Raw genomic sequence first — 26,054 nt, 5'->3', positions numbered from 1 at the left:
TCTTAGAACAAGAATAAAAGCTAAAAGTTCCTATCTATTCCTCTCATTATTCAGTATAGAAATATTAGGGCTATAAGTATTTTCCACGTGTGGGGCAGTAAAAAGATTTAATGAGTTGCACTCTAATAGGCAGATGTTACTCAGTTGTAGATACTTTCTCCTGTACCTCATTAGGACTGTGGTTTGAGTGAGATGAAGTTTGAGTGACAGTGGGTCAGGGTGGTGCTTCTGGACAGGGAAAGTGAATGGGACAAATTCTCATGGTTTCTAAAGATGCTAGAACATCACTGTTAAGATCCAACCCTACCAGCTAGTGCTATAGCGTTCAACCTCTATAGCTGAAACGTGTTAACAAGTAGGTATGTGACTTGAGAATTAATTACTGGAAAGACTGCCTCTTTCTTCCAGTGACTCCTTGGCATCTGGGATGCCCAGCTGATAGCTCTGTGATTGAATCAGGAGGGGAATACTGGTAAAGCATTCTTACAGAGAGGCCATACATTTTAAACTAGCATCCTACTTTCATCCAACACTAGAACCTTTACAGACATCATCCGTAATTTTTCCCAAAAATGTGAGAAAAGGCAATATTAGAAGATGGCAAGGAATTAAGAGTATAATATTAATTTTGAAATAAAAACAGAGCACTTGTGACTTACGCAATTAAATCAGTAAATCTCTTTTTTTCACCCGAAAACTTCTCAGGTTTTAGGTTTTTTGTCCTATAGACTACCTAACCTATACCTATAGATGCTGTATTTGTAAATGAACATCTATACTCTCTTCCCCCAAGATAATTCTGGCATTAAACATTATTTATTATTTATCTGAATAACGAAGAAAATAATCCATTTAGCCAAGAGAAAATTCTGACAAATTAGTTCATCATCAACACTCATTCAAGAAAGCAAAAAAGCAAACAATCATCAATATGCAATATTTACCTGTTGTAGCTGCTTAAGGAAAACCACAAACAGCGTTTTTACCCTATGACTACATTCTACACTGATGTACTTGTGATGCCAGTCCCATGTACTGTAACCAGTAAGATCAGATCATTTTTTTATATAGCCTGAGGCAATATTTATACCTCCTAACTGTAGGCATCTAAAAGCTGGGTATCTATTTTGGAAAGTGTCTTCTAGGCATTTAAATTCCTCCACTGAAGCCTGTCTGTTCATTCCTCCCAGCCCCATATCCAATGAGTAGCCTAATACCAATCTGAAACTTGAGTTAACCACAGTGTAGAATGATATCCCTAAAGGTTCTAGTGTGTGCTGCAACGAAACAGGATGCCAGCTTCAGATTTATGGCCATTCTGTAAGAAAGCTTAACCAGATCACCCTCCTGATTAAACCACACAGCTGTCAGCTGAGTATCACAGCTGCCAAGGAGTCCCTGGAAGAAAGAAGCAGTGTCTCCAACAGCAGGTCAGTTAATGAGAAATGTCATTAACAGAATGTTAGTGAAATCTTACTTAGCTAAGGATCCTCCCCTAAAATAAGTTAAGGAAAAGATTCGTTTTTTAAAGTTACTGAAACGTGTCTTGTTTTTCCTTTTTCTTAACCACGTTTATACAATGCTTACCTTCTTCTGCAGCCTTCTCTACGGCTTCTCACACAGTAAGTATTTCGAGATGGTAGAAATACGCTCACAATAACTGAATGTAATTATTAAAACGCTACTATATCTTACCTAAACCTGATGATGAAGAAACACTTCCTGTAATGGAAGATGTTTCAATTTGGTCTGTCAATAGTCCTTCCATTAAAGGTAAAGATAATTCAGATGAAGGAACAGACGAATCATAGATTCCAGAATCTCGAGGCATATCTTTAAAATTTGAAGTTTTAACAACATGTAACAGTGGCTGAAGAACAGAACTGCCACCACCTTGAATGTCCTGAGTTTCTGTATCTTCTCCAAGGTTTAAGTGCTGAATTATACAGTGAGAGTCTGAATTCCCAGCTGAAATAGTATTTACTTCTGTTTTCAGGTAAAAATCGCCATCCATCACCTGTTTATTCACTAAGTCATTTAAAACTAAGCCCGAATCAAATTTTTCCATGACAGGCTCCGAGTAATGTAAAGAAGGTGGAGGGAAAGGAATAAATTGTTTCTCAAACCAGTCTGGCTCCTGATCAATGAACTGATGCATATTGCAAATGGCAATGTAAAGGGACCTTCCAGATTTGCTCCTGAAATAATTCCTTTTACTAATATTGACAGGAAGCACTTCTGAATCCTGTACACCAAGATCTCTGGAGTGTAAATGTGAATACAGCTGAGGAAGATTGTCCATGAGTTTGTATTTTGTACTTAGATCCAGAATACCAGGGATGTCTCCTTCACAGGAGTAATCAAAGTAGACAGTAATGAACTTGCAGAGGTCATTTGAATTCTGCTTTGCCTGACGAAGCTTCTCTGCCACAGTCAATACAGCAAACTGGAAAAGTTCGCCTTTTCCTGCATCTTTGGTTACCCCTCTGTGTTTCCAGTTCTTTTTTTCAACAAAGTATTTCATTCCCTTGGAACACACAATGATGATAAACTGGGACTCGTTTATTTTTTTAAGAAGCCACTCTTTCTGACCCTCTTTACAAATTTTTAGATCTTCCCACAAATCGAGAGCCACCTGGAAAAGAAAAGAACATTCTGGTTGATATACATTATTGGATTATTAGATACATTTGCTAATAAAATTTAAATTAATTATACTCAGTGCATCAGCTTGTATTTATTCAACAATTGAGAATTAATGATGAGTTTAACTATAGCTTGTCCCTGATGCAAATACAAGCTGTTCTAAAACAGAAATAAGTAGTAATTGACACGGCACTGATAGAAGACAAACGGGAATCGCTGATATTAGCTACACCAGTGCAACTCATCAAAACAAGCACAGCCTCACGTTCATTCTGAACTTTGCTTGTGGGCTGAATATTTCACTGGGCTAAGGAATTGGGTGAATTACGAAGGGAAAAGGAAAACATTACAGACATTTTTTTTAAACAAGAATGCTAGTTACTATACGAACCCATTTGGTGCTTATTTATTACTTAAAGAAAAACATATTTAATTACACCTGTGTTACATCTAAATTCATCTAGTCGGACTAGATGATCATTGTAGGTCCCTTCCAACTGAAACAGTCTCTTCCATGTATAGGGAAGAGAAGTAATTTTAGAGCTGCTTGCAAGATACTCTGATAAAGGTACAATGCAGTGGGTTTTCTTCCATGTCTGTTCTTGTTTCTGTTCTTCAAAATGTTCTTTAAACGTGAAAAAACTGTAAACATCCCCAAACACGTGAGGCATCGACTATGTTACTGTGTTTGACCACTAGAGGTCAAACTTGCTGTGTAGCTGAAAAAAACTTTTTGTTTATACATTAAAAATCATGATGGCAGGATTAAAACACAGCAATAAATAGACTAACAATTGTCTTGCCTTTCTACAGTTGAAAAGTGAAAGACTGACCATATATTGATTATATTTTAGAAAGAGGTCTGAGACTCTAAGCCTACTCAAAGTAACATTCTGAACATCTTTCTCATAGCTTTAAATAAAACCAAGAAAAAGACACACTGATTTTACAGCATTAATGGAACAGAAGGGAAGTAAAAAAGAAAAAAAAGCAATAAACACTAATACATTACGTCAACAATTATGCTTAATTATACAGACTTTGCTGTATAAGGAGGATTTTTGATAGATTCAACTACTTCAAAATTACAATATAAAACATATTTCAGGAATACTGAAGTACCTCTTTGTAGCTGCCCACCATAAAGATGCAAGACCTACTAAGCAGAAAGAGCAGTTAATACAAAACAAGCTAAACAAGGCTGAATGAAAGTCTTGGAATCATGTTTTCCACTATTCTGGGGTTTTTTTGTGCTTCACGATCTGTTCCTTTCTCCAAGTAAAGAAAATTCATATAGCAAATATTCAGGAAAAGAACTAAAGCTATCTTTGTGGAAAGGAGAGACTGAAACACCCCACTTTCAAGCACAGATTATTATGAGCTTGTGGGAGGCTGCTTCAATTAAGGCAACTGTGTTTACAGAAGAAATGTCAAGTTTACCTCACAGCCACAGAAGTCCTGAAGAAAATAAGCAAAGCACTGGATGACGTTAGTGTGTTTCTGGCAATCTTTATTGGAATAGCAGATGAACACTTTTGGCCGGGGACGAAGCCTTTCCACATGGAGACCTGCAGCATATGCTGAAGATTCTGAGCTCTCCTCATCTAGATGGGAATATATATTTTCTAAATTCGAAGAAAGAAAGAGAGTTCACGCTTTAGGCTTGGTTTTGTTTTGCTTTGTTTTTTTTAAAGCTTTTGTAGGCTCATTACCAATGCATACAGTAATGACTTCTTTTTTCTCCTTTCCAGCCTGAAATAGAACCAGTTGCACATGCCCCGTTTCTCCAGCTTATGACTTGCTACATATGTGGAACATACTTTGAAGGCAAGATGTGCATTTATTACTGTACAACTCAGTGAACTCAAGCAAGGTTTATTTTATACATAGAATGAAGTTGTTTCACCTCTATCTAGCTTCAACAGTCTTTACCTCTCTGTTCAAATATTATAAACTTCAAGGATATATCATTATCAGGAGTTAAGTCTCCTGTTTAAAAGAAAACAAACCAGGACACAAGCCACGTAAGAATATTAAGCTCCAGGAATACAGATCCCTTTATAATAGTAGAGTATATCTCTGGGGTGGGTGGATGTATATATATATATATATACACACACACACACTTGGACATTTAATTTGCTATTACTTTCAATTAAGACACAATTCTTTTAAATCAGAATATCTATTAGTGGTTCTTTCCTTGTATAGATGCTTTTATACTGGAACATAAAAGCCTGGTTTTACACCAGACTAATTCAATCTAGTTCTACAGTTGACTAAGCTAATTCAGAATAAAGCACGAGTATTTCAAAATACAAATATCCATTCAGGGATTTAATTCAGAGCAATTCATCAGGAATAACTATTCTGGAACAATTCTCTCTGTAGACATATCCTTAGTGATTTGTCTGGTTTCTTAGTTGGAATCGTGCTAGCTGTGAGCAAAGGGATAGCCACAGGGGACCAGAAGGTAAAAGGATTTAACCCAGATGGCATATAGCTCTCGCAGTATACCTCAATGCCAAAATTCAGATGGATAACACAGATACGTGAGTTTTGGGGAAGTTATGTCTTTTTCCATATTCATGAAACCACACGATTCCCTAGATTCTACAAAAATGCCAACTGATTTTTAACATCTCAATGTATAATGAGTGTGGCTTGCCAGCTCCTGGACACAGAGGAGAAAGCAGTCAGCAGAAAGGGGTGGAATCTAATTTAGAGAAACACCTGCAAGTCTTAGAAAGAGTAAATTTAGGAAGACAGCTTAGCATGAAGTATAAAGGCAACTTCCAGGAAAGTGAGCAAATCTGGAATAATAGATACGGGTAGAATTCCAGACAGTACTGAGAAGTGCATTGGCATCACATGGCTTAACTTTCCTTTCTGGTTTAAAACAAAAGTGAATTATATATTTCTGGAAGAAAAAAGGGAATGTTTAAAATATATAACTTAACAGGTCTGTTTGTATTTTACATGGTCATGGAGTACTTTTCACATACCAGAAGAAACATAAAAGCAAAAATATTTCCCGAAAGCTGTTTTGCTCTCTCCCTTCTATTTTTGTGATACAATACTTCCTACAGTAACAAATTACCAATAAGCACTGATTAAGAACTTGCTACAAGTTTCCACACAAGAAAAAAAAAGCTAGAGGGAGGAAGGAGAGAGAAAGGGGGGGGGGAAGCTTTTCAGACAAAGGTATTTCTCTTAATAAACCTACCAGTTGAGACTTTTTCGGTAGCAAAAGCACATCTTAAATGGAACTCTGTATTAAATGCACTCTTACCTTGCTGTTTCTTGCGGCACATCACTGTGAAAAGTGTTGCAAATGCTGAAATGACAACTAAAGGGACTGTAATGGCAATAGCTCTTATTGGTCCAGCCCATGGAGAATGTACTTGGAAAAAGAAAGCAGAATTAGCCATATGCAAATCACAGAATCACAGAATAACCAGGTTGGAAGAGACCCACCGGATCATCGAGTCCAACCGTTCCCATCAAACACTAAACCATATCCCTCAGCACCTCATCCACCCGTGCCTTAAACCCCTCCAGGGAAGGTGACTCAACCACCTCCCTGGGCAGCCTGTTCCACTGCCCAATGACCCTTTCTGTAAAGAATTTTTTCCTAACGTCAAATAAGCTACATTATAATTAACTAATCAAATCTTCACACTGGGAATGTAAAACTGCTACAGTACACTATCATCAGGTAATTCTCAAATACACAGTACAATCAAACACCATGTTCTGCTCCATTTTAAATAAGTTTAATGCTGATTGCCTCCATCATCACTATTAGAGCAACTAACAAGTAACGAGTGCTGTATGGCAAATCACACCTCGCCCCAGAAGAAGTACTTTAAATGAAGAGCAGTTTTGATAAGATATACAACAGTCGTTTGGACCCAACAGATTTTTGTTCTAGGGTGCTGAACTAGCCACTTAGAAAGAACTGTCTTTCCACAGATGACCTTTAGCAATATGCACTAGGATTCAGTACGTTTTCCCTGTTGCCTTCACCTGCAGCATCTGTAGTTTCATTCTGAAATCTCTATTTAGTTTCTAAGTAACTGATCTGATACGCAGAAACGCAGAGCATTCGCCTGACAGGTCTTCCAAACTGCTTAATTTCATTTCAAGGCTGAAGTACACTGGCAGGTAACACGTTTAGGCTGCTCTAACAGTTCCATTATGTTATTTCCACGCTACCGCATGCCTCAGTTGCATAAAATTAGAATACAGGTTATGATTCTTCATATCCATATGTACAACAACACTGACTTTCCCCCCAGATTTCCAATGATATATTGATCTAAACTCTACTAAATGCAAGATACACAGAGATGCAGATGTACGTCTACTCTTTTTTTCATTGGTTCAAAAGATCACAGCACAATTGCCTCAACAGTCTTGATTATGGCAAACAGACACAGGTCAAATAATAATTTATTTCCAACATAATTAAAATCAAATTGAAATTAGTAAGGTAAATACTGTATAGCGCATAAAAAAAATAAAGTCATACCTGGTTTTAGCGCATAGTGCATTGTTTTCCTTGTTGTATTAGTGTCATCAACCAGCTTCGAAAAGTAAAAGTTAGATTTTATTTTATGGAAAATTAATTTAACTTTTTTACTGTGATAAGTAAACAACTATAACAACTTTCATGACCAAATATGAACAAACTTCCTGTTCAACAATTTAAAACTAAAGAGCACCACGAAACAGTAATTATTAATTTGTCTTGGTGGGTCCACAGTTTAACATTGTAACATTAAGAGTTCACATAATTTCCTCCTCAAGAGAATATCCATCTTTAAGTACAGTAAAAATTGACCAAACTAAAGAATTCCAATTACAGAAAAATCACAAAGTCTGAGAATTATGCAGGCCCACAACTTTACTTGAAGGCACAGATCAAACTGCGATGCACTCAGTGAAGCAAAGCTATGGAAAGGTCAAGAACAAACCATCTAAAACCCAGGGTAAATTGGTAGGGATGCACAGAGTCCAATTTTCCCAGAAAATTACTTTAAATACTTTCATTTCAGGTAATTTCTCCATTAACATCCTCATTTAGCTGTTGTACAAATGACTATTTATAAACATTACCTCAATTATATAATCCCCTGGAGACACATTCTGAAGAATACAACTTGTAGTATCTGTGTTTTGATCCTACATCAAAGAAAGAAATCACTTTGCAAGCCATTCATATACTTTTAAAACCTAATAATAAATACATGTGCATTGATTTAGACATATAAAGTACCCTCCTGTATCACGACAAGTTAAACCAGCATAAATAAGTCTCTCCATTCAAATATGTAAGGGGTACAACCTTCTGCTTGCAGAACTAATACATAAACTCTACACTATGCCCTGAAGCTCCCTAACTTTCAGAGACTTAGGACGAAAGGCTGACCATTGAAAATAAACTTGCCATTGAATACTAACCAAGTTAAGGGAAGTAGAGCAATTTTCAGCCCTCATAATAAGACCTAGGCACTCAGCTGTGCAAAACCAGAGAGCCCGATACCATGCACGTACTAAAAGGAGAGCTACCTCGTGATACCATTTCAGATGGATAATCTATAAAGCAGCAAGATTTGATGCAAAAGTGAAATAAAAACATAGGAAATAACAGGTATAGCAAACATCATAAAACTGCAGATTGAAGTATTAATTAGTTGTAGGGTCTTCAAAAGAGAGAACAGACTTTGCTTATACTATCTTTGCTTATACTGTGCAGCTCCAGCAGAGCTCTTGAGCCTGGTTCTGACTGATGAGCGCTATCATCATAGAATTATTATTTACATAAATAGCACTAAATAGTTTAAAATTTAAAATAGACAGCATTCTATATTATACTAAGCTTGTAAGGTTTCTATAAAACCTTAGAACATCTAACATTAATAAGTTTTGTTCTTGTACGAGTTGCAAAACGCAGCGACGTACCTGTCTGCAGGTCTTTTGCTTAAATGGCCCCTCATGCTTAAGTTTGTAGTGAAGAGAGTAATACCTAAACCCAAAGTTGTGAGGGGCATGATCAAAGGACACTTGCATGTTAAAACCCTGCTGGGTAACATTCAGATTCCTCGGCTTCCAGTCTGTCAGAGAAGACAATCATGAATCAAAAAAAGTGACTCTTCAAGAACAATAACTTTTTCTAAGATGAACACAGAAAGCATGACATTTTACTCACAAGGTTTGCAGACAAGGTTTTCTGGCTGTAGCAACAATTCACATGCTACAAATACACAAAAAAATATTAATGATACAGTATCAAAACACAATGCTATTTAAATAGAAAAAAAAATGAGGGCAAAAGAAGGGAGTTCCTAAGTTTGAAGACAATATCCCCATTTCTTTACCAGTCTCCAATATGCCTGAGGCAAATACATTTTGCAAACTCAGCTTCTCTGTTATGATTTCAAGTCCCTTCTCATCTTCATATGAGAAACATAGCTTCATTAATTTAAAAATAGCATTCCTTAGGGAGACAAAAGAGATGGCATCGGGCACAGCACAGCAGGAGAGGAAACTGAAACTAGCCTTAAATACATTCACTCAGAGTAAATAAGTATGCTGAGCACTACTACAATTTCAGAAGTTATCACGGTCTGCATCAACAGACAGACTTGAAAATATTTTAAGAAAATTTTATAGGGCAAAAAAACCTACGCAGGACAAATACCAATATTTCACCCCGAAGGGTACTTGCAGTTTCTCATCATACTCTTTAAGTACTGAGGAGTACATTCAAGTTTCTTCTCTGTAACTCCAGTAAGAATTTCTAACCAATTCTGAGCAATTCAGCTTGATGCTATCTAATTCTATATGTACTTATTTACATCTATCTCTAGATATCTGCTTTAAAATCTGTGATCTCAAAACCAAAACAAAATTGAGCTTCTCCACAGTGCCCAGAGAGGAGAAACAATAAACCATCTTCGTGAGCCAAATGCTCATGAGAACCATGGGAGTAATTCTGCTGCAGGCAAAACTGAGATAATCTCAGGCCTACCTGAGACTTTTCTTCTGGTTATTTTATAACATGTCTTATCATATGCCAGAGGTTGATCTGTGGCATCCAAATTCTTTCCACTTAACACCCACATCTTCCATCAAAGATTATGTCAATAACTATCTCGACACACACTCATCTCACATCATCATCAACAACATTCCTTTGCTTGGAAAACCAAAAATGCTCAAAGAGGGAGGGTGGGGGCACTCATTGCTGAAGAAATGATATGCAATACTACAGTCTATGCAATACTTACATCTAGTTCGGAAGAAAAATGGGTGATAATTGCTTTCATTTTTAGTAGAAGGAAAAGGAACAATCTTTACAAAGTAATCTGTTTCAAACTTGAGATTTACAAAGGGCTGGGATTCCATTCCCTACAAAAAGACAAGATCACAACATATTTTAAAATCAACTATAATTGATAATATCTCTCAAAAGAAGCAAAGTATTGCAAACATATGAAAAATTAATACATTGATAATCCTTTATCTAGCCCTCCATTACACACTGACATAAAGAATCTCAATACAGAGTTGGATATGCACTTGTACTCCATTCACCCAAATGACAGTTTCCATTTTCCAGAAGGGGACTAGATCAGTCTCCAGATCCCTAACTATGACTAGTTTAAAGAATAAAATTTCTAAGAAGCAACCTGCATCCTAGTAAACAGCACATTGCATGTATATTGCGACTGAGATGGATTCAGATTTATATGCAGCATATAACACATCCAAGATGACTCACAGAATCGAGCAACAAGGAAACTTGGGAAAAAGCACTTACTGTTCTTTTAAAACTGGGGCTGAGTTGCTTTGGATCTTTTAAAACCATCTGCTGGCATTGTCTTCCCTCTGATTTTAACTCCTCAAGTATTACTCGAAATCCTTTAAGGTATTCAATCCCTGCAAACAGCAGGACATTTAAATAGAGGACTAATACTTCAAAACACATCATGCAGTATTTTATGTAATTTGAATATATTTCTTTTGCCTTTACACATAAAACTTGCCATTCACATGAAATAGGTTTGTGTTTTAATACTAGTTATATGTCAGTTCTTCCCATACTTTCTATCTTGCCTATTTAGGACTCAGTCTCTGGCAAAGGCTGCAATTACTACATACTTGCGTAATGCTTAGAGCAGAGGGGCCCACAGCTCAGCTGGGGCTTCCAGATGATCACTGCAACATAAGTTACCATTTCTTTCATCAGCCTCAGGAATACTTCATAGTAACTTCACATTTCCATCACTAGCAATAAAATGCAACACTTTGCTAGCAAATTACAGAAATACACCTTTATAACACCTTTAGATCATTTCTGGGACTATCAGATTAAAGTGATAGTGGGTTTTACAACTTCTTTAGTTCTAGTATAGTATTAGATAACAGTTTAATACACAGGTATAAATCTGTATTTCAAATACTCTTGATAATTTTGGCCACCTTTTATCAGAATTGATTAGACAGTCATTGCTTTTACCTTCCAGCGTGGCTGACAAAGAACCTGTACCTGGAGTGGAGGTACTACCAGCTCTACTATTTTTTGTTGCTCGCACGTGTTCACATTATTAGCGCTATCTTCAATTACCTTAAGGCATTTCACCATGATGGTTAGTTTAGTTTTAACTAGATAATATAATCAGTAAATCCATTTGACCCGGCACACATACACTGTAACAAATTGCAATATGCCTTCAGCATACCTCATGTACCACACATGAACATCTGGCATAGAGACTGATTAAAGATGACAGTGTCAATCCATGTTTTAAGTATTTGCAAAGCTTAGTCTTTCTTTTCAAACTTTAAAAAATACATAAATAAAAGTTCTAAAGTTTTCTTCACATGCTCCGCGGGATTGTCTTGCACACCCCCCACTTTGGAAACGACTAGTGACATTTAAGTGATTGAGGAATGTTCTTAATGATGAGATCTGACAAGAAAACATATGGAAGTTTGTATAGTTGTGATTAAATAATGTTTTCCACCTGTAAGAAAATCTGCATCCTCAAGAACCATTAAGTGTATTGGCAATTAACTCAATCAATGCCACTGAAATGCACCAGTGCCCTAAGGGAGAGAACAAAATCAGGACTATCATGCAGCTCTGAAGAGCAACAAAAATTCAACAAACTGAAATAGTAAAAAACAGCAAAGCTGCTAAGAATTTTTTTCTTCTTAGGTAGCTCACTTCAACGATTACAAACATAAATTTTCCTTAATACTGACCAGGAAGAAGTTATTAACAAAGACATGATGCATTAGTCCATCTCCCTCTACCACTTACCAATGGCATTTGCTGTCCAAAGTATCGTCACCGCAACCTGTTCAGAACACGCATACTGACTAAGAGTTATATTCTGCACATCTCCAATCACGTGTTTTCCCACGGAATTCAGGTAAGGTGTGCAGTCTAAAAATATGGAGAAATAAATGCTTTAAGAAAAACATTCTAGCTGACATTCTTGTGCCATACCAGAGCAAGTAAACCATAATCTGCCAACAGCAAATAATCTTAAAGATCTATTCAAACAACTAGTTTCCAACATGACCTGCATCTTTCCAAGTAAATGAAGAATTAAGTTCATTACCTAACATTTCTTCAGGACAGAGCATAGTAAAAGTACACATGCACTACTCTATAAAAATTACTGTATAGTAAACCTAGATGAAGCTTTAGTCTCAGGACACTGAAAACCACAAAGCTTTAAAAATCGTTGCCATTACCAGTTGCAAAACCCTAGTTCACAGGATTCCAAAGGAAATTACCAGTTTATACCAGTGTGGCCTGTAGCACAGCAAGAGTAGAAGTGACACATGTTGGGACTGCCAAAAGAGAACAACTTTTCCTCACTAACAGCTGAAAAGAATATGAGGACTGACATTAATTTTGTGCATGTACAGTGCTTAGAGCAAAAGAATGTTGGTCAATGATCAGGCACGGATGAGAACAATGAACAATGTGAAGCTTTAGAACTGGTGCTCAAGAAGTGCTGCTTAACCACGATACTGCTTGATCCCGACCACAAAGAACCTACTGCCTAAATCCATCTTATCTCTGCCACCCATTCAGTAGCCACATCCCTGTAGACCACTTTTCTTCTACTGGATCCAGTCAGAACAGGTTTTGTCTTGTTACCCTCACAACATAAACCGTATTCCCTAAAGTTACAGCTCTGCAAACGTGATTGTAGAAAACCTCAGCTTTCATTAAGAAAATAAAATGTAAGAAAAGCATTGTTGACTTTGTTGTTGACCTTGAATGTGTCTTCATGTGTTCAAAACAAGGAAACAAATAACCTCAAATTTTATTACTTTTAAAGTCTTACAATATTTAGGCCCGTATTTTGTGGCAGGGAGAGAAGTAATAGATGGAGAATTCAATAGTTCTGGAGCACAGTATACATAAATAGGTGTCTGCACAAAGTAACACCCTGCTTTTAAACTAGTGAAGCCAACAAAATCCACAAAATTTAAACTGTAGCTTATATATTACTGACTGATGATTAATTCTAAAAAAAAAAAAAGAGATAATCCATATGCTACATATTTGTCTGCCCAGAGGTCACAGAAACAAAACATGAGAAATCAAGTATTATGATAAGCCAATAAAGGAAATAGGAATTTAATTCAGATGCATGATCTTAAAAAGGCAAGGAAAAAAAATTAACTGAAAAACAGTTTTGGAAAATGACTTTTTACTGTGAGTCACAGAAGTAAGGGGTCTTTCACACAACCGCCACACAAATTTGAATAGTTTGTTCAACACTGCCTTTTACAAAAGCTGGGCAGTTGGCACTGACTGTTTGTAGAACTCCGTTGCTATAAGTGAACTCAGCGACAGCATGAACTTCCTCTTCGGAGAACAGAGCATCCCTTTCAATGGAAAGTCTGAAGTAACAGCTTTTTGCTAGGCCTGGATCTAATTAATAGTTAAACCCAAGCTTTTGGATCCTGGGTACTAAAATTTTATGTTCAAATGACAATTTGCCAAAATGGAATAAAGCACAAATGTCTAAAGTTTGCCTGTAAGTCACTGTTTTACATTTTCAGAGAACAACAGATTTAGGAATCAAACAGCAGGGCAAAAAATGCACTTTTCAAGAAACCACCTTTTACCTGAGCACAAGTGAAATACTGGAACACACAAACACTTATTTTTGACCTGAATATATAATCTGGCTAACTTAACAACATGAAACGCAGTTTCCTAGAGCTGCTGTGTGGCAAAATAAAAGCCTTTTAAGTCACAGCCAGTAAGTCCAATTCTCCTTTGTGCTGGCTTATTCACAATTAGTACATATTTCCATATTATATGAACTCTTCAGCCTTGATCTTAGGGAACTCTTTTTCCTAGCACTGCAGAACTCAAATAACTCCAGTGTCTGAGAAGCATATGGTGCCAGCAGAATTTTAAATTAACACTCGTCATTGGTTAAACACAGTTCCTGGTGCCAGAATTAATGGAAAAAACATGACAGAAACTGGGATTTAACCAGACTCCATTGTGTTAACTAAATGTGCGGATCTCTGTTCTGACTGCTATTATTTCCTGTTTTTCTTTATACAGATCAAAAAAATGTCATGACTCTTTTGTAGCAACCACTTACCTCTCGTACAATCAAACATACTTAAATTTTGCTCCTTTTAAATATGAGCATCAAATTAGATTTTAAGAAAATCACAGTGAAGGACTGCAAATTCAGAAATTATCATAAAAATAGTATCGTTCGGTTCCTTCATACATGCTCTCAGTGATAAGATTTTACCGACGTTCAGCATCTGAGGTAAGTTCTTTGGGCAGGCAAAGAAAACAACCTGTGAGTTGCACTGGCACTAATACAAACATTACTGCTGTAAATTAGGACTTTCTCTTGACTGTACATTGAGTTTACATTGATGATGGCCACTGACTGTCCAAATAAGGCTAAGTTCCCAATGTAGTCAAGTAGTCTGAAAGTGCAATTGGTACATTACTACATCATTTTATTATCAGTGAAACACAGGAAGAAGACCCAGTAAGAAACATAGAATCATAGAATAACCAGGTTGGAAGAGACCCACCGGATCATAGAGTCCAACCATCTATATTTTAAATCTACATTTTAAAATTATGTCAATACTACAGGGCTCATGCTGTCCTTAGAACCACGCTGACCAAGAGACACGTTGCTATATATTGACACCTGTGATTAAGTCCTTGATTTTTGTAGGTATAGTGCAATTTTTCAACTTACTGTCATATTTAAAGGTGATATTGAGTACTCCATTGTTCTTGGTGACTGATGACAGCCCCTGAAGAGAAATATCAAGAAAATACATTGAATAAAGAAAGTTATATTGAACTAATGTAGATTTTTATCCAACAGTTTGTTTGAGGATTATAGAACTTGGTTTTTTTTCCTTCTTTTTGGGCACACTATCCAACAATCTGAATACAGGCAATGCCAGAAAAGATGGCAAATACCTGCCCGCACTCACACGTCATCAACTTTCCAAATGTAATACTCAAAGATGTGAAAACAAAAAGCAATGAAAGTCTAAATACAATATTTGCATGAAGACATGAAATTGTGATTGAAGTAAGATGACTTGAGCAGTAGATGTAAATCATAGAAGCTAATTTTTGAAAGAAACTATGTGATGTTCTCAACCCACGGCTTTAATCAAGCTTTAAATCAACCCACAGGTTTTATCAAATTGGGTTCTCAAGGGCAAACACAGTGCAAGAGGAAAGAGGAGAGGCAAACAAACCCATCAAGTTTTCAGCACATTCACAATTCTACTATAATTGAGTAATCCTTTTTTCCTAAATCTAATATTATTCAATGCTCACAAAAACTACACAGAACTCAAGGCTTCAGACAAACTGAAGTATGGCGAGCCAGGACACAAAACCCATGGCCTGGCTCATCATGTGCCTGAATTGTATATGGGAGAGTATTGACATCTAGTGTCTAGATATGTGACCACGTCCATCTTACATTAAATTATTTTATACAGATATATTTGTACATAATTTATGTTTCTGCAGCTGGTAACATTCTTGCAGGATTTATATTTCCATGTGCTTTGAGTCTTAGGTGGTTTATGCACTAGATTACTCGTCTGTTATATTTTTTTAATGCGAGAGGCCTCCATATAGAGGCCCCAATCATTTTCACATGTATTGTAAATACTTCAAAGAAATTCTTGCTGAAGAGACCTTAATTAGACAAAGATGCAGATGGAGAATCTATATTTCAATGTTCCCATTGATTATTGGCTAAAGTCAACAAGTAGTTAAAGAAGACCACATTAAACGCTGGATTTCCAAATGGAATAATTCAGATTATTATTACGTCCCATAACTTCTCCAACAGAAGGGTATATTGTAGAAAACCATAATGATACATAAGACACTCTTTTCCATTAAATACTATTAAAGCAGATACTGCCACCCTTGCTGAGTGTTTTCATTTGTTTAACTTTGATTTAGTTTGGCATTAAACAAGCTGTTACACAAAAAAAGTTTCCTGAAACAGGAAGGTGTCAATTTTTTTTAGTCTTAACTTTTCTATTAATACCAGTTCTATTCTGACTCATTTTCTGTTTCTCTTTAACTATATAAAATGTCATTTAACTTACTACCACAGGAAAACAGAGACATCATGTGTTTGTTTAATAAGACAAAAAAGAAACTATCGACTTTTCATACTTATAACTAAAGGCAGATAAACCATCAAATTGTTAACTGTATTCCTTTTGTATCTTAGAGCTCGATTTTTGAGAGACACAAATTTCCTCAAACCCCACAAATGCTTTCATTCATTACATGGATCTTCTATATCTTAAAAGTATATGTAACCCAGCAAAATGCCTTTCACAGAACCCTTACTTGCATTTCTACTGGGATTATGGTGATATCACAAAACATGTAGCAGTAGGAGTATAAATCAATATACCACAATCACTAATAAAGTAGATGCTAAAAGTAAATATAACATAAGCCAAACTCTGCTGAACTTAGTCAGCACACAAGACTTACTGGTTGTAAAAATTTGCTTCCAAGTGTATTAAACACGCAAAAGGGCTGCAGTAATTTGTGAAAGAATTAGGGTCACCTTGAAGATAAATCTCAGATTAGTTGTAAGTGAAAACACGTAAGCTGGTCAGACAATTTCACCATGCTAGACTTCAGTGTTCATCCTCCAAGTACATACTGCTGTGAATTTAAAAATATATTCTTCCAGGAAGCATTCCCTTGTTTTTAAGCCATGAAGTTAATTGTCCTACTTAAATGGCTTATACCTAAGACAAGTTGTTTAAAGCATCTTACTTTAAAACTATAAATGCTAATGTTACAGCCTTAGGGCTCTACATTCTCAGTTAATTAAACACTAACATTTGTTGAACTTACATGCAGCTTTTAATTTATTCTGAGCTTTACTAGAAAGCAAGTCTCCATCGCCTGGAGCTTTGTCTACAAAATCCCTTTGGTCCCCATACTTCTATACACACCAAGTGAGAAGGAATACACAGGAAAGAAAACAGTCAAAACATCTTTTATGAAGAACTATAGACCCCTGATCCTTAAACAGATAATCAAAGTTGAAATACACAAAGATTAAATTACAAATAATCTTGTTTTTCAAAAAAAAGGGATGGAGGGGTTATCCACAACATTAAATCTCACATTACATGAGCTCAAAGCACAGAACTCCACAGAAAACATGACAAGATAAGATCCAAATGCTGCATCTACACTAGGCAAGCAAGCCACGAAGAATTTCCATCGTATATCATATAGCTCAAATCACAGAGAACAATGTGGGATCTGTTCCTCAATCCACATGAACAGCTTGATTAGTTAGTTAAGATCTGAAGATATCTCAAATTAGCACAGTTCCGAATAACACTAATACACGTCATCTCCTGAAGAATAACTCACTTGGGTACTGCACGTGTGGGCATTTGACTGCATTTAAATATCCATCATTCAACATGAAAGAGCACAAGCACTACTAAGAGGCAAGACTATTACATGAATTTAAACTGTATTCTTGTTTGTTTATATTTTTCTAACACCTACTCTTCATTTATGGCAACAAATGGTTAATGGAATGCATTTACAATTTTTTCAACTAATTACTAGACCAGAGAGGAACAAAATTAGGACTACATTTCCAGAAATAAAGCTTAAATTAAATTTTAACCACAGGAACTAATTGTGCCTCCAAGAAAAGTTAAATTCTACTTATGTCTGCCATCAAAAGGATAAATTAAATACAATGGAAAGAAATAAAAAATTGTCTTAATTTTTATTGTTGACCTTTCTCCTCTCCTTTTTAATCTAGAGCGTAGCGTTTCATATTTGAAAGTAACATCTATTTTTTATATTTGACAATTCCTGCCAGAGATGGCACTGGTGATTTCAGAATCATCGTATGAATAACTATTTTTACAAATAATATTGAAGTACACCCCAACACAGAACTTTTGTTGAGCAAGCACTCTTCCATTCAATAAAAGCAATTTATTTGTGTGAATAGGCACTGTCAGGCATCCACTTTAACATCAATATCAGGAAACAGAGATAGATGCTAGTACTAATTACAGAGATCTGGTAAAGGAGGTAGGAAATCACTACCCCTCAAGCACAGCTTTGTGCACCAGACCAAAACAGTAATCATGATTCATCTTTCATATGTTGTTAATCAATGCACACATGGTCCTAATTTCTTGCTCCCATGAGGCAAACTGAAGGGACAATTATTTCTGAACACTAATATCAAGATGAATAATCAATGTTTATCATACCCATTGCTCAGTAAACTAAAACCTTTGTAACTGACATCTGTTCTTTTAAGTTTAAAGCCTTCTCGATGCTCAACCAAGTTAAAATATTTTCTATTTCTACAGCAATCAGCAAAAAGATGAATAATCTGTACTATTTATAACCATGCATTTTGGATCACTTCCAACAGAATATAACAAAATATAATAAGCTATGCTAATGTTTGCTATATAACGTGTGTGTACTCCAGTGATCGCAGCATGAATTGTAAACCCCGGGTGAATGTGTTTCTACTGTTACTACTATCTACTTCCTGTAACTGAAAATTCCAACCATAAATTTAGTTCAGATTTACTTTTTATTTATATACACATATATATGTTCCCGTGTTGCACGCACGAACTATGGGAATATGATTTTGAAAAACATCTCAGTGACACTGGAGAGTTTTATTCGAAGTGACTTCAAGGAGCAATAGGCTTCTCAGCGCTTATTTCATCTCTGAAACAGGGACCTAGATTATTCAAAACATTTCTTTTAACTTCTTGTAATAAGTTACCATCTTTTGCATTTCCTCATATGTAAGCAAGATAATGATTGACAAGAAATTATGAGATTTTCATGGGTTCATTGCTGTTCGTTATTCACTGTTTCAGTACTTCATCTTCAGAGCTACTGCACACCAGTCAGAGAAGCTGAATGTCTCTTCATAGCATTTGCAGCTTGAATTTGGCCTGACACACGAAAGGTAAAGCTTTGTTTTTACTTAAATTATAAACTATGTATATGAGATGGACGAAAACCATCATTTTTGAGCAAAAAGGAACTTCATGCTCCCTCCAACCCCTTGTTATCATCCTCCTGCTATAAAGGTTGGCTCCTTCCTAACACATCCTTGTCAAGAACAGCCTCCCACGTTAAAGGATCCCAATTTTCCTTCCTTGTAAGAAAGTCAACTTGTAAGAAGTCAATCGCTGATCTCCAGGTGTTAGCACGTTACTTTTACACAATCATCCATTTCAGACAAGAGTATTTGGTTGGCTGGTAGATCAATTAGCCCATTCCTCTGAACTGGAAGAACTTCATGTTTTGATTTTCTCAACACAGCTCCTTCCAGGGAGTAGATGCCTGGTGACCTGAGGCAGGCACAATACACTTTCCTTTGTTTAAAACTGCTAGGCACGTTCAAATTCAGCATATTCCTTCTCCATCTCCCAGAATACAGCTTTTTACCCCAATGTAAGCCATGAGGCTTGGAACAAACATCCAAACTAGCCTTTTCCTAACAAGTGCTAGCTTAGCTGACAGTGAAAACCCTGTTAGAAGTGAAAAATTCAAACCAAGCCTATAGATGGCCCAGACATTGTGGGTTATAATCCAGGTACAAGAGAAATAAAACCAAAACCAAATCAAACCTACTTTACAAAAAAATCTGGGAAATGAAACTTTCTTTTAAAAGTAACCTGTAATACATACTTTCCTAAACCAAATATAAAGGAATCCATACTTCAAGTGTATAAGAATTTTCCTGACCTTTTGTGATCATTAAATACCTCATTTTTTTTCACAAAACTGGGACATTATCCACAGTTTTATGCTTGACTTGCCACGTAGGTAATTACATTTAGTCTGAACACATTCTTCTGCCATTTCTACTAGATATGGTTTTCTCAAGTTCCTCCTATCATAAAAGGATATTGAATTCAACAGCTGCTGACTTAAATCCTGCCAGAGAACGAGGTGGTCTCTAAATATATACACGTATACTCGTACGCCAGCTAGCTTCATAGGTGTCTGAGAATTTTTGGGGTGAAACATGCTGATTGAAGATCATGAATTGCAGTAAATCCTAGCTATAAAATATTTTTTTTAAAAAATTGAAATGACAGTATCTGTGCCTCTTTGTTACACTTCATTCCTGGCTATTTCAATTCCTATTTAGAAGAAGGCAAAGTGGAAAGTTACCTTACACATCAGTCTGATGGAGAGGTAAGAAATCATTGTAAGGAAAAAACATTACAAAAAGAAGGGACAGCAGGACTCCTCAGCCTGCAACAGGGCTCAGGCAGCTGTTCAGAACGCAGGGCTTTGCTTTAGAGCGCAGACAGCCCTTAAAGCCACAATTTAACAACAATAGAAGCAAGTTTAATCTATACTGTTTACCTCCTACCGTGAAAATCTTAAATCTCCGAGTCAAACCCAGGAATTCAATGCAGCAAAGCACTGCAGGGAAAGGGCAGCAGCTCTTATTTCTCTCATGCAATTTGCAAGTTTGCCTAGGAAGTTTTCTACAGTCTGCTCTGTCACACTTAATTTTTTCCAGCTTCCTTGTGTGATTCACGTTTGATAAGCCTTCCGTAAGAAACCAAACAAAAAGGCCCCTAAAAAAACCAACAGAATAAATACTCAAACAATGCAGGTTGCCAACAAACACGCAAGTCTAAGCATATCTGGACAAAAGCCAGAAGTCTGTAGTTAAACAGTGTTCCCTTAACTGTGGGACATGACCCCTGGCAGGAGAGCTACGAGAAAAGAGGAGGTGGTTGAGAAAGGGAGGGGGAGAAAGAGCAATGCCAAGGCAGGTGCACAAATGGTGATCGTGACCGAGAAGGAAAAGAGAGCAAATAGTAAGTTTTTTTTCAGAGGGACCCATGACAAATTAGTTTTGAGAAACGCTGACATGTGGTATGATCAACAAATGAAAAGAATAACTCACACCTGAAATAATGGAGGAGAAATTAATTAATTAATGCTGCTATGCATGCTTACTGCTTAATACAGAACACAGCACAATATAAAAAGAACGAGCCAGCCAATTATTCCACTCAAAGAGTATATTTTTCTTATGGTGGGATGTTATCCACAACCTCAGTAAGCCTACAGGATCTCTCATACTTAGAGAAACTATTGCCTAAGCACTGAATTTTAGCTTATGTCCTAGCACTTCTAAACCAACGTATCTAGGAAACAATTAACGAGGAATTATCTAGGAAACAATTAATGAGGAATTATCTAGGAAACAATTAACGAGGAATTATCTAGGAAACTGTCATCAAATGTGGATTAACTGCTTGTTCATAACTGTTCTACCTAAAATGTTCTAATCTGAAACTTACTGCATTGTTGGAGATCTTCATTGCAAACAAACTTGGAGCAAGCAGCCTGGAGACACTCCATTTGCAGTACAGGGTGAGTTTATCCCAATTTTAACTTTCGAAAATGATAAGAACAGCTGCTTGCAAGGAAATGTTTAAAGCAGAACATCACATAAAGGCTGGAATGTGAAAAATTTGGCATAACACATCTATTTTGTTTTAATCACACAATGTCTTCCCAGTGCTAATCCTTCTCCTCTATTACTTAAAAGTCACTGAAATTCTTTAAGAACTTTACAGTTGTAAAATACAAAAGGCGCATTCTTAGAAACTTAATTTTAATTCTTAGATGAATGAAAACCACAGGCAAAACTAAGGAAAGCAGCATATATGCACAGGACCTCCTGACCGTAAAGAAAACTAACGCACACTGGTTTTGTAGGACCAACATAGAAACAGCCTGAAGTTTGGGTTCTGAAGGATTTGGAGGAAAGGTAATATAACAATAACTCCTCCACTCTACCGATTAGAGTGCCACAGAACTCATAAAACTTTTAAAGTAGATAGGATTTGGGATTGTTCCATCTTAACCCCTCTCTCTGAAGTAATGCAATTATTTTGGACATGAAAACCTATTCTTAGGGATTTAGAAAAACACATCCATAAGATTTTAAAACTGAGAACTCGTAAGCAGCACGGTTCAATTCCAGGAACAATCGATTATTTGCTTGCCAAGATCCCATGTGCCAGCTTTAAAGAATCTTTCACCATTCCCCCAACAATATTTTTAATTACTCACATGAAACTTGGTTTTGCAGCAGATGGAAGTAAAAAAAAACCAGCTTTCTTTAAATTGATACAAACATCTCTTCCCAAAGTCACCATCCCTGTGAGCTACATAACTTTAAAAGGCTCAGGTAATGAGAAGCTAAGACTTTAAAGCCTACATATTGTTACTCCCACCTCCCCAAGACAAGCATGCAACCAGCGATTCTCACTGCTCAACTATGCACATCTAGCACATTAATTCCTTCTTAGAACTTCCATCTAGTCCTGGTCTAGAGAAGATGAAAATTACTCCCACAGCTTAAGCAGTAATACAATCAGCAGTGAGGATTAGAAGGTCCAGAGCTTACTCTGTACTGATGATCCACATGGTTGAACTTGAGAGACACTGGCAGATACATTTGGTGGCTGCAGATTTTAAGCTTCAGCTGCCAGGGAATTTATACACTCCTGGTTGGCCTCTATGGAGTACGGCCATCACATTGCAGCCAAAAAACTCCATTTGGAATGTGCCAGAAATATACACAAAGCTGCACAAACACTTCTGGTCCACCTGAAGGATACGTGGGAGAAATTGTACTCAAATATTACAACTGTACTGGCCCCTCTCTGCAAGCAAACTGGAACTTCCCCACTTACAACCATTTAAGTAGGAAAAGTTTCACCAAATGATGATCAACATCAGGAATTTGGACACTATTCAACAGAACCATCCAACATGCAGCTTTCTGAGGAGCCGTTCTTGAGAATGTTTCTGAGAACCACCAGTGCTTCGCCTCAGAATTCACCTGATCATCACAGCTGACTTTTTCCTTCTGGAGATTTGATTTTCTCACTCTGCAAATCTGTGTTTTGTCCCTATAATTGTACCGTTCAGCCATCTCTTTTAAACAAAACAGCTTCTGCCATCAAGATTGCTGAGGCTTTCCACAATGAAATAAGGGATGAAGATAAGACAGAACATATTCAGGTGTTCCTGTATGCTCATCCCTCTTCAGTACTTGGACTTAAAAGCATTAAGTACAGCTAAATCTTACTGTCAGAAAAAGCAATAAGGAACTGTGTGTTGTTTAAGAGTATCTGTACTGGCCAAGTCTTTAGGCATTGTGTGCTATTGAGTCCCATGAGGTTTTGAACAACTAAAAAAAGGGAACCTAAATACTATTTATTAAATATAGATTTAATGTTTGATATAGTACCAGTCTGACTGCATTCAGTTTCTACTAATAAAAGCCACATCCTATGGATATCACACTTTATAATCCACATAAACAAGTAAAACAGCTTGAGAGATGCCTTTTTCCTATGTATTTCATGGTAAGTGCTTTTGAAAGTAGGCTAAAGCAAAGGTTACATGTTCTATCCATACTACACATCGCTAGTTCATAACTGCCATTTTCATACTAATTAATACACTACTTGACACAAAATGTAGTATCTGCTAAAACACTGACACAACCTATATCACAAATCTGGTGCCCTTTGCCTAAGCGCTATTTAAGCTCTTGCAATATTTTAATTCTAAGCCTTTTTCACGAAGGATGCTCTTACCCAGTTCCTAGAACCTTGGAGCACTTTTCATTCTTGTGTTATTGCTTAAAATTGGATTATCTAATTAAAAAAAAAATACTATGGCAAAGAAAATCTACATCTTTATAAGTCTTAAGTTTTCAGTCAAAGCAGCTTTCTTTTAAATTATAAATTTCCATACTCACTCATTACACTTTGGGAAAAAAATAACAGAAATGCTAAAATCAAATGCCTGCTGTACAAATGCTGCCTTGGCATATGGGTTTACTCTCTTATGACCTACTCTGACAAGATGCAGGAATGGTACAAAGTGCATTTACCCTCCAGAAAAATACCATTACTGTGCTGCTCTAAAGAAATTCCTTTGGTTTCCATACAAGCTGCATCAATAACATCCAGACTCATTCCACACTAAGTCCTCACAATTGAAAGGAACCTTGAAGAGAGGGTACCCTAAACTGCAATTTCACTTACATCATTCGAATTGCCAGAAATATAAAATCAGTTTAGAAGACTATATCAAACATATGAGCTGTCCAGTGAAGTGAAGGCATATTTCCTTACCCAACAGGACCAGCATGTTCCTGTGGTGTTGCATATATGTAAAGATGACAGTGACAATCCTAACGCCTTAAGACTGAAGAAAGATTCTCTATCTCACTTTTCTTCCCACCTAATTCTCTGTGAGACACCTTAGACATGAAGCACTGACCATTAAAAAAGAAATAGAAAATATACAAACACCTTTTGCACCATATTTTGAACAGAAGAATCATCTTGGAATTTCTCCTTGCTCAGAGACTTGGGAAACACAGATTCATTTCCTGCTTAATGTCCCCTAGACAAATATATGCAAACATATGCATTAAATATTTTAAAATGTAGAGCTATTTGAATACTACTTAGCACACAAAAAGAGATACAGAAGCTTCAATACAACTGGTTACAGTTTCCATTCACAAAATTTAAATCCATGGATCTCACACTTTATAATACATTTGAAAAGCACATAACTTGAAGAAATCCATTATGCTGGAAGAACCTAATAATTACGTGGGACTTGACACTCTTAAAACCCCAACCAATTACAAATACAAAGCTCTGAGGCTTTGAAGAAGTTTGGCCCTGTACAGTAACTCATCAACTTGCATGTCTAAATATTTGCCTTGAGGTTAAGGGATCAATACTGAAATACAGAAAGTATGAGATATTAACACCATATGAAGCATCTTTATACTATAAAGCAAAAAGAGATATTTGGAAAAGATTATACTCTTCTTAAATAAAATACTTATGTTACATCTATATTCAATGATGTTTCTGAAATCAGACACTTTCGCCTTAGACCATAAGGCTGAAGCGATTTGAAATGGAAATATTTCCTGTCCACTCACTGCCAGTTTCTGTTCCCAGAGTGATATAACAGATGACATCCAGTACAATAAATTCTTTTATTAACCATAAATTTGAGACTGCTTTAGGGATTTGAAGTGTTCAGTTTCATGCTGAAAAAATGTAATGTTATCCACAGACCATCAGCATGTGCAACAAAAACAGAGCCATAGGTTACATGACTTTGATCAAATTGTGAAAAAAAATCTTTTGAATGAAAAGAATACTTGAAAAAGCATTCACAATCATGTTTTTAACCACCTATTTTTAAAGAGCCACGCACATTAACAGATCTTTTTTGGAAGGAAACCATCATTTCTAGCAAAAAAGTCTCTATACAGAAATTCAATACCATGAACAAGTTTCCTTCTAGCAGTCATCTTATTCAAGGAGCCAGAATTGCAAAATAAGTTTTAAAAGCTTAAGCATTTAAATGCACAGATTAAAAAGTTCAATTGAATGCTTATTTCTCTCATTTACCTGACTTCTGTTTATCAAAGTTAAACTGGGTATATGAACAGCTAATCCTAAACACTGAACAATAAGATAAATACAATACAGAATATAAAACCCTTTCCATTTAAAACTTCATATCTATTAAAATGAAATGACATTACTGTAGTACATTGAGAAACAAATCAAAAGAGCAGCAAGTTCCGCTTCCGATGTAAAATATAAATGGTAACTCACACCAGGAATACTACTTGGAAATCACTCCTAAAACTACAAATCACTTTCCACACACAAGAATGTAAATAAATTACTGGAGTTTACCCATTACT

General features: G+C 36.3%; 1 protein-coding gene across 1 annotated transcript in view; it reads right to left on the bottom strand.

Moving 5' to 3' along the window:
• IL17RD (interleukin 17 receptor D) overlaps nucleotides 1-26,054 on the bottom strand; it is a 39,236-nt gene that overhangs the window by 3,274 nt on the left and 9,908 nt on the right. Inside the window, exons 2-12 of the mRNA XM_069865994.1 lie at nucleotides 14,931-14,988; nucleotides 11,981-12,106; nucleotides 10,475-10,593; nucleotides 9,942-10,062; nucleotides 8,861-8,905; nucleotides 8,614-8,765; nucleotides 7,768-7,833; nucleotides 7,181-7,235; nucleotides 5,939-6,049; nucleotides 4,087-4,271; nucleotides 1,696-2,635 (exon numbers count right to left, since the gene is read on the bottom strand). Coding sequence (XP_069722095.1) covers nucleotides 1,696-2,635; nucleotides 4,087-4,271; nucleotides 5,939-6,049; nucleotides 7,181-7,235; nucleotides 7,768-7,833; nucleotides 8,614-8,765; nucleotides 8,861-8,905; nucleotides 9,942-10,062; nucleotides 10,475-10,522 — 1,723 coding nt within the window. The 5' untranslated portion in view covers nucleotides 10,523-10,593; nucleotides 11,981-12,106; nucleotides 14,931-14,988. The remainder of the gene's footprint in view (nucleotides 1-1,695; nucleotides 2,636-4,086; nucleotides 4,272-5,938; nucleotides 6,050-7,180; nucleotides 7,236-7,767; nucleotides 7,834-8,613; nucleotides 8,766-8,860; nucleotides 8,906-9,941; nucleotides 10,063-10,474; nucleotides 10,594-11,980; nucleotides 12,107-14,930; nucleotides 14,989-26,054) is intronic.

Source organism: Phaenicophaeus curvirostris, chromosome 11 (genome assembly GCF_032191515.1).
Source record: "Phaenicophaeus curvirostris isolate KB17595 chromosome 11, BPBGC_Pcur_1.0, whole genome shotgun sequence".
Classification (NCBI taxonomy): domain Eukaryota; kingdom Metazoa; phylum Chordata; class Aves; order Cuculiformes; family Cuculidae; genus Phaenicophaeus; species Phaenicophaeus curvirostris.
The sequence above is the reverse complement of the archived record's forward strand: the minus strand, read 5'-3'. Positions and strand labels throughout refer to the sequence as shown.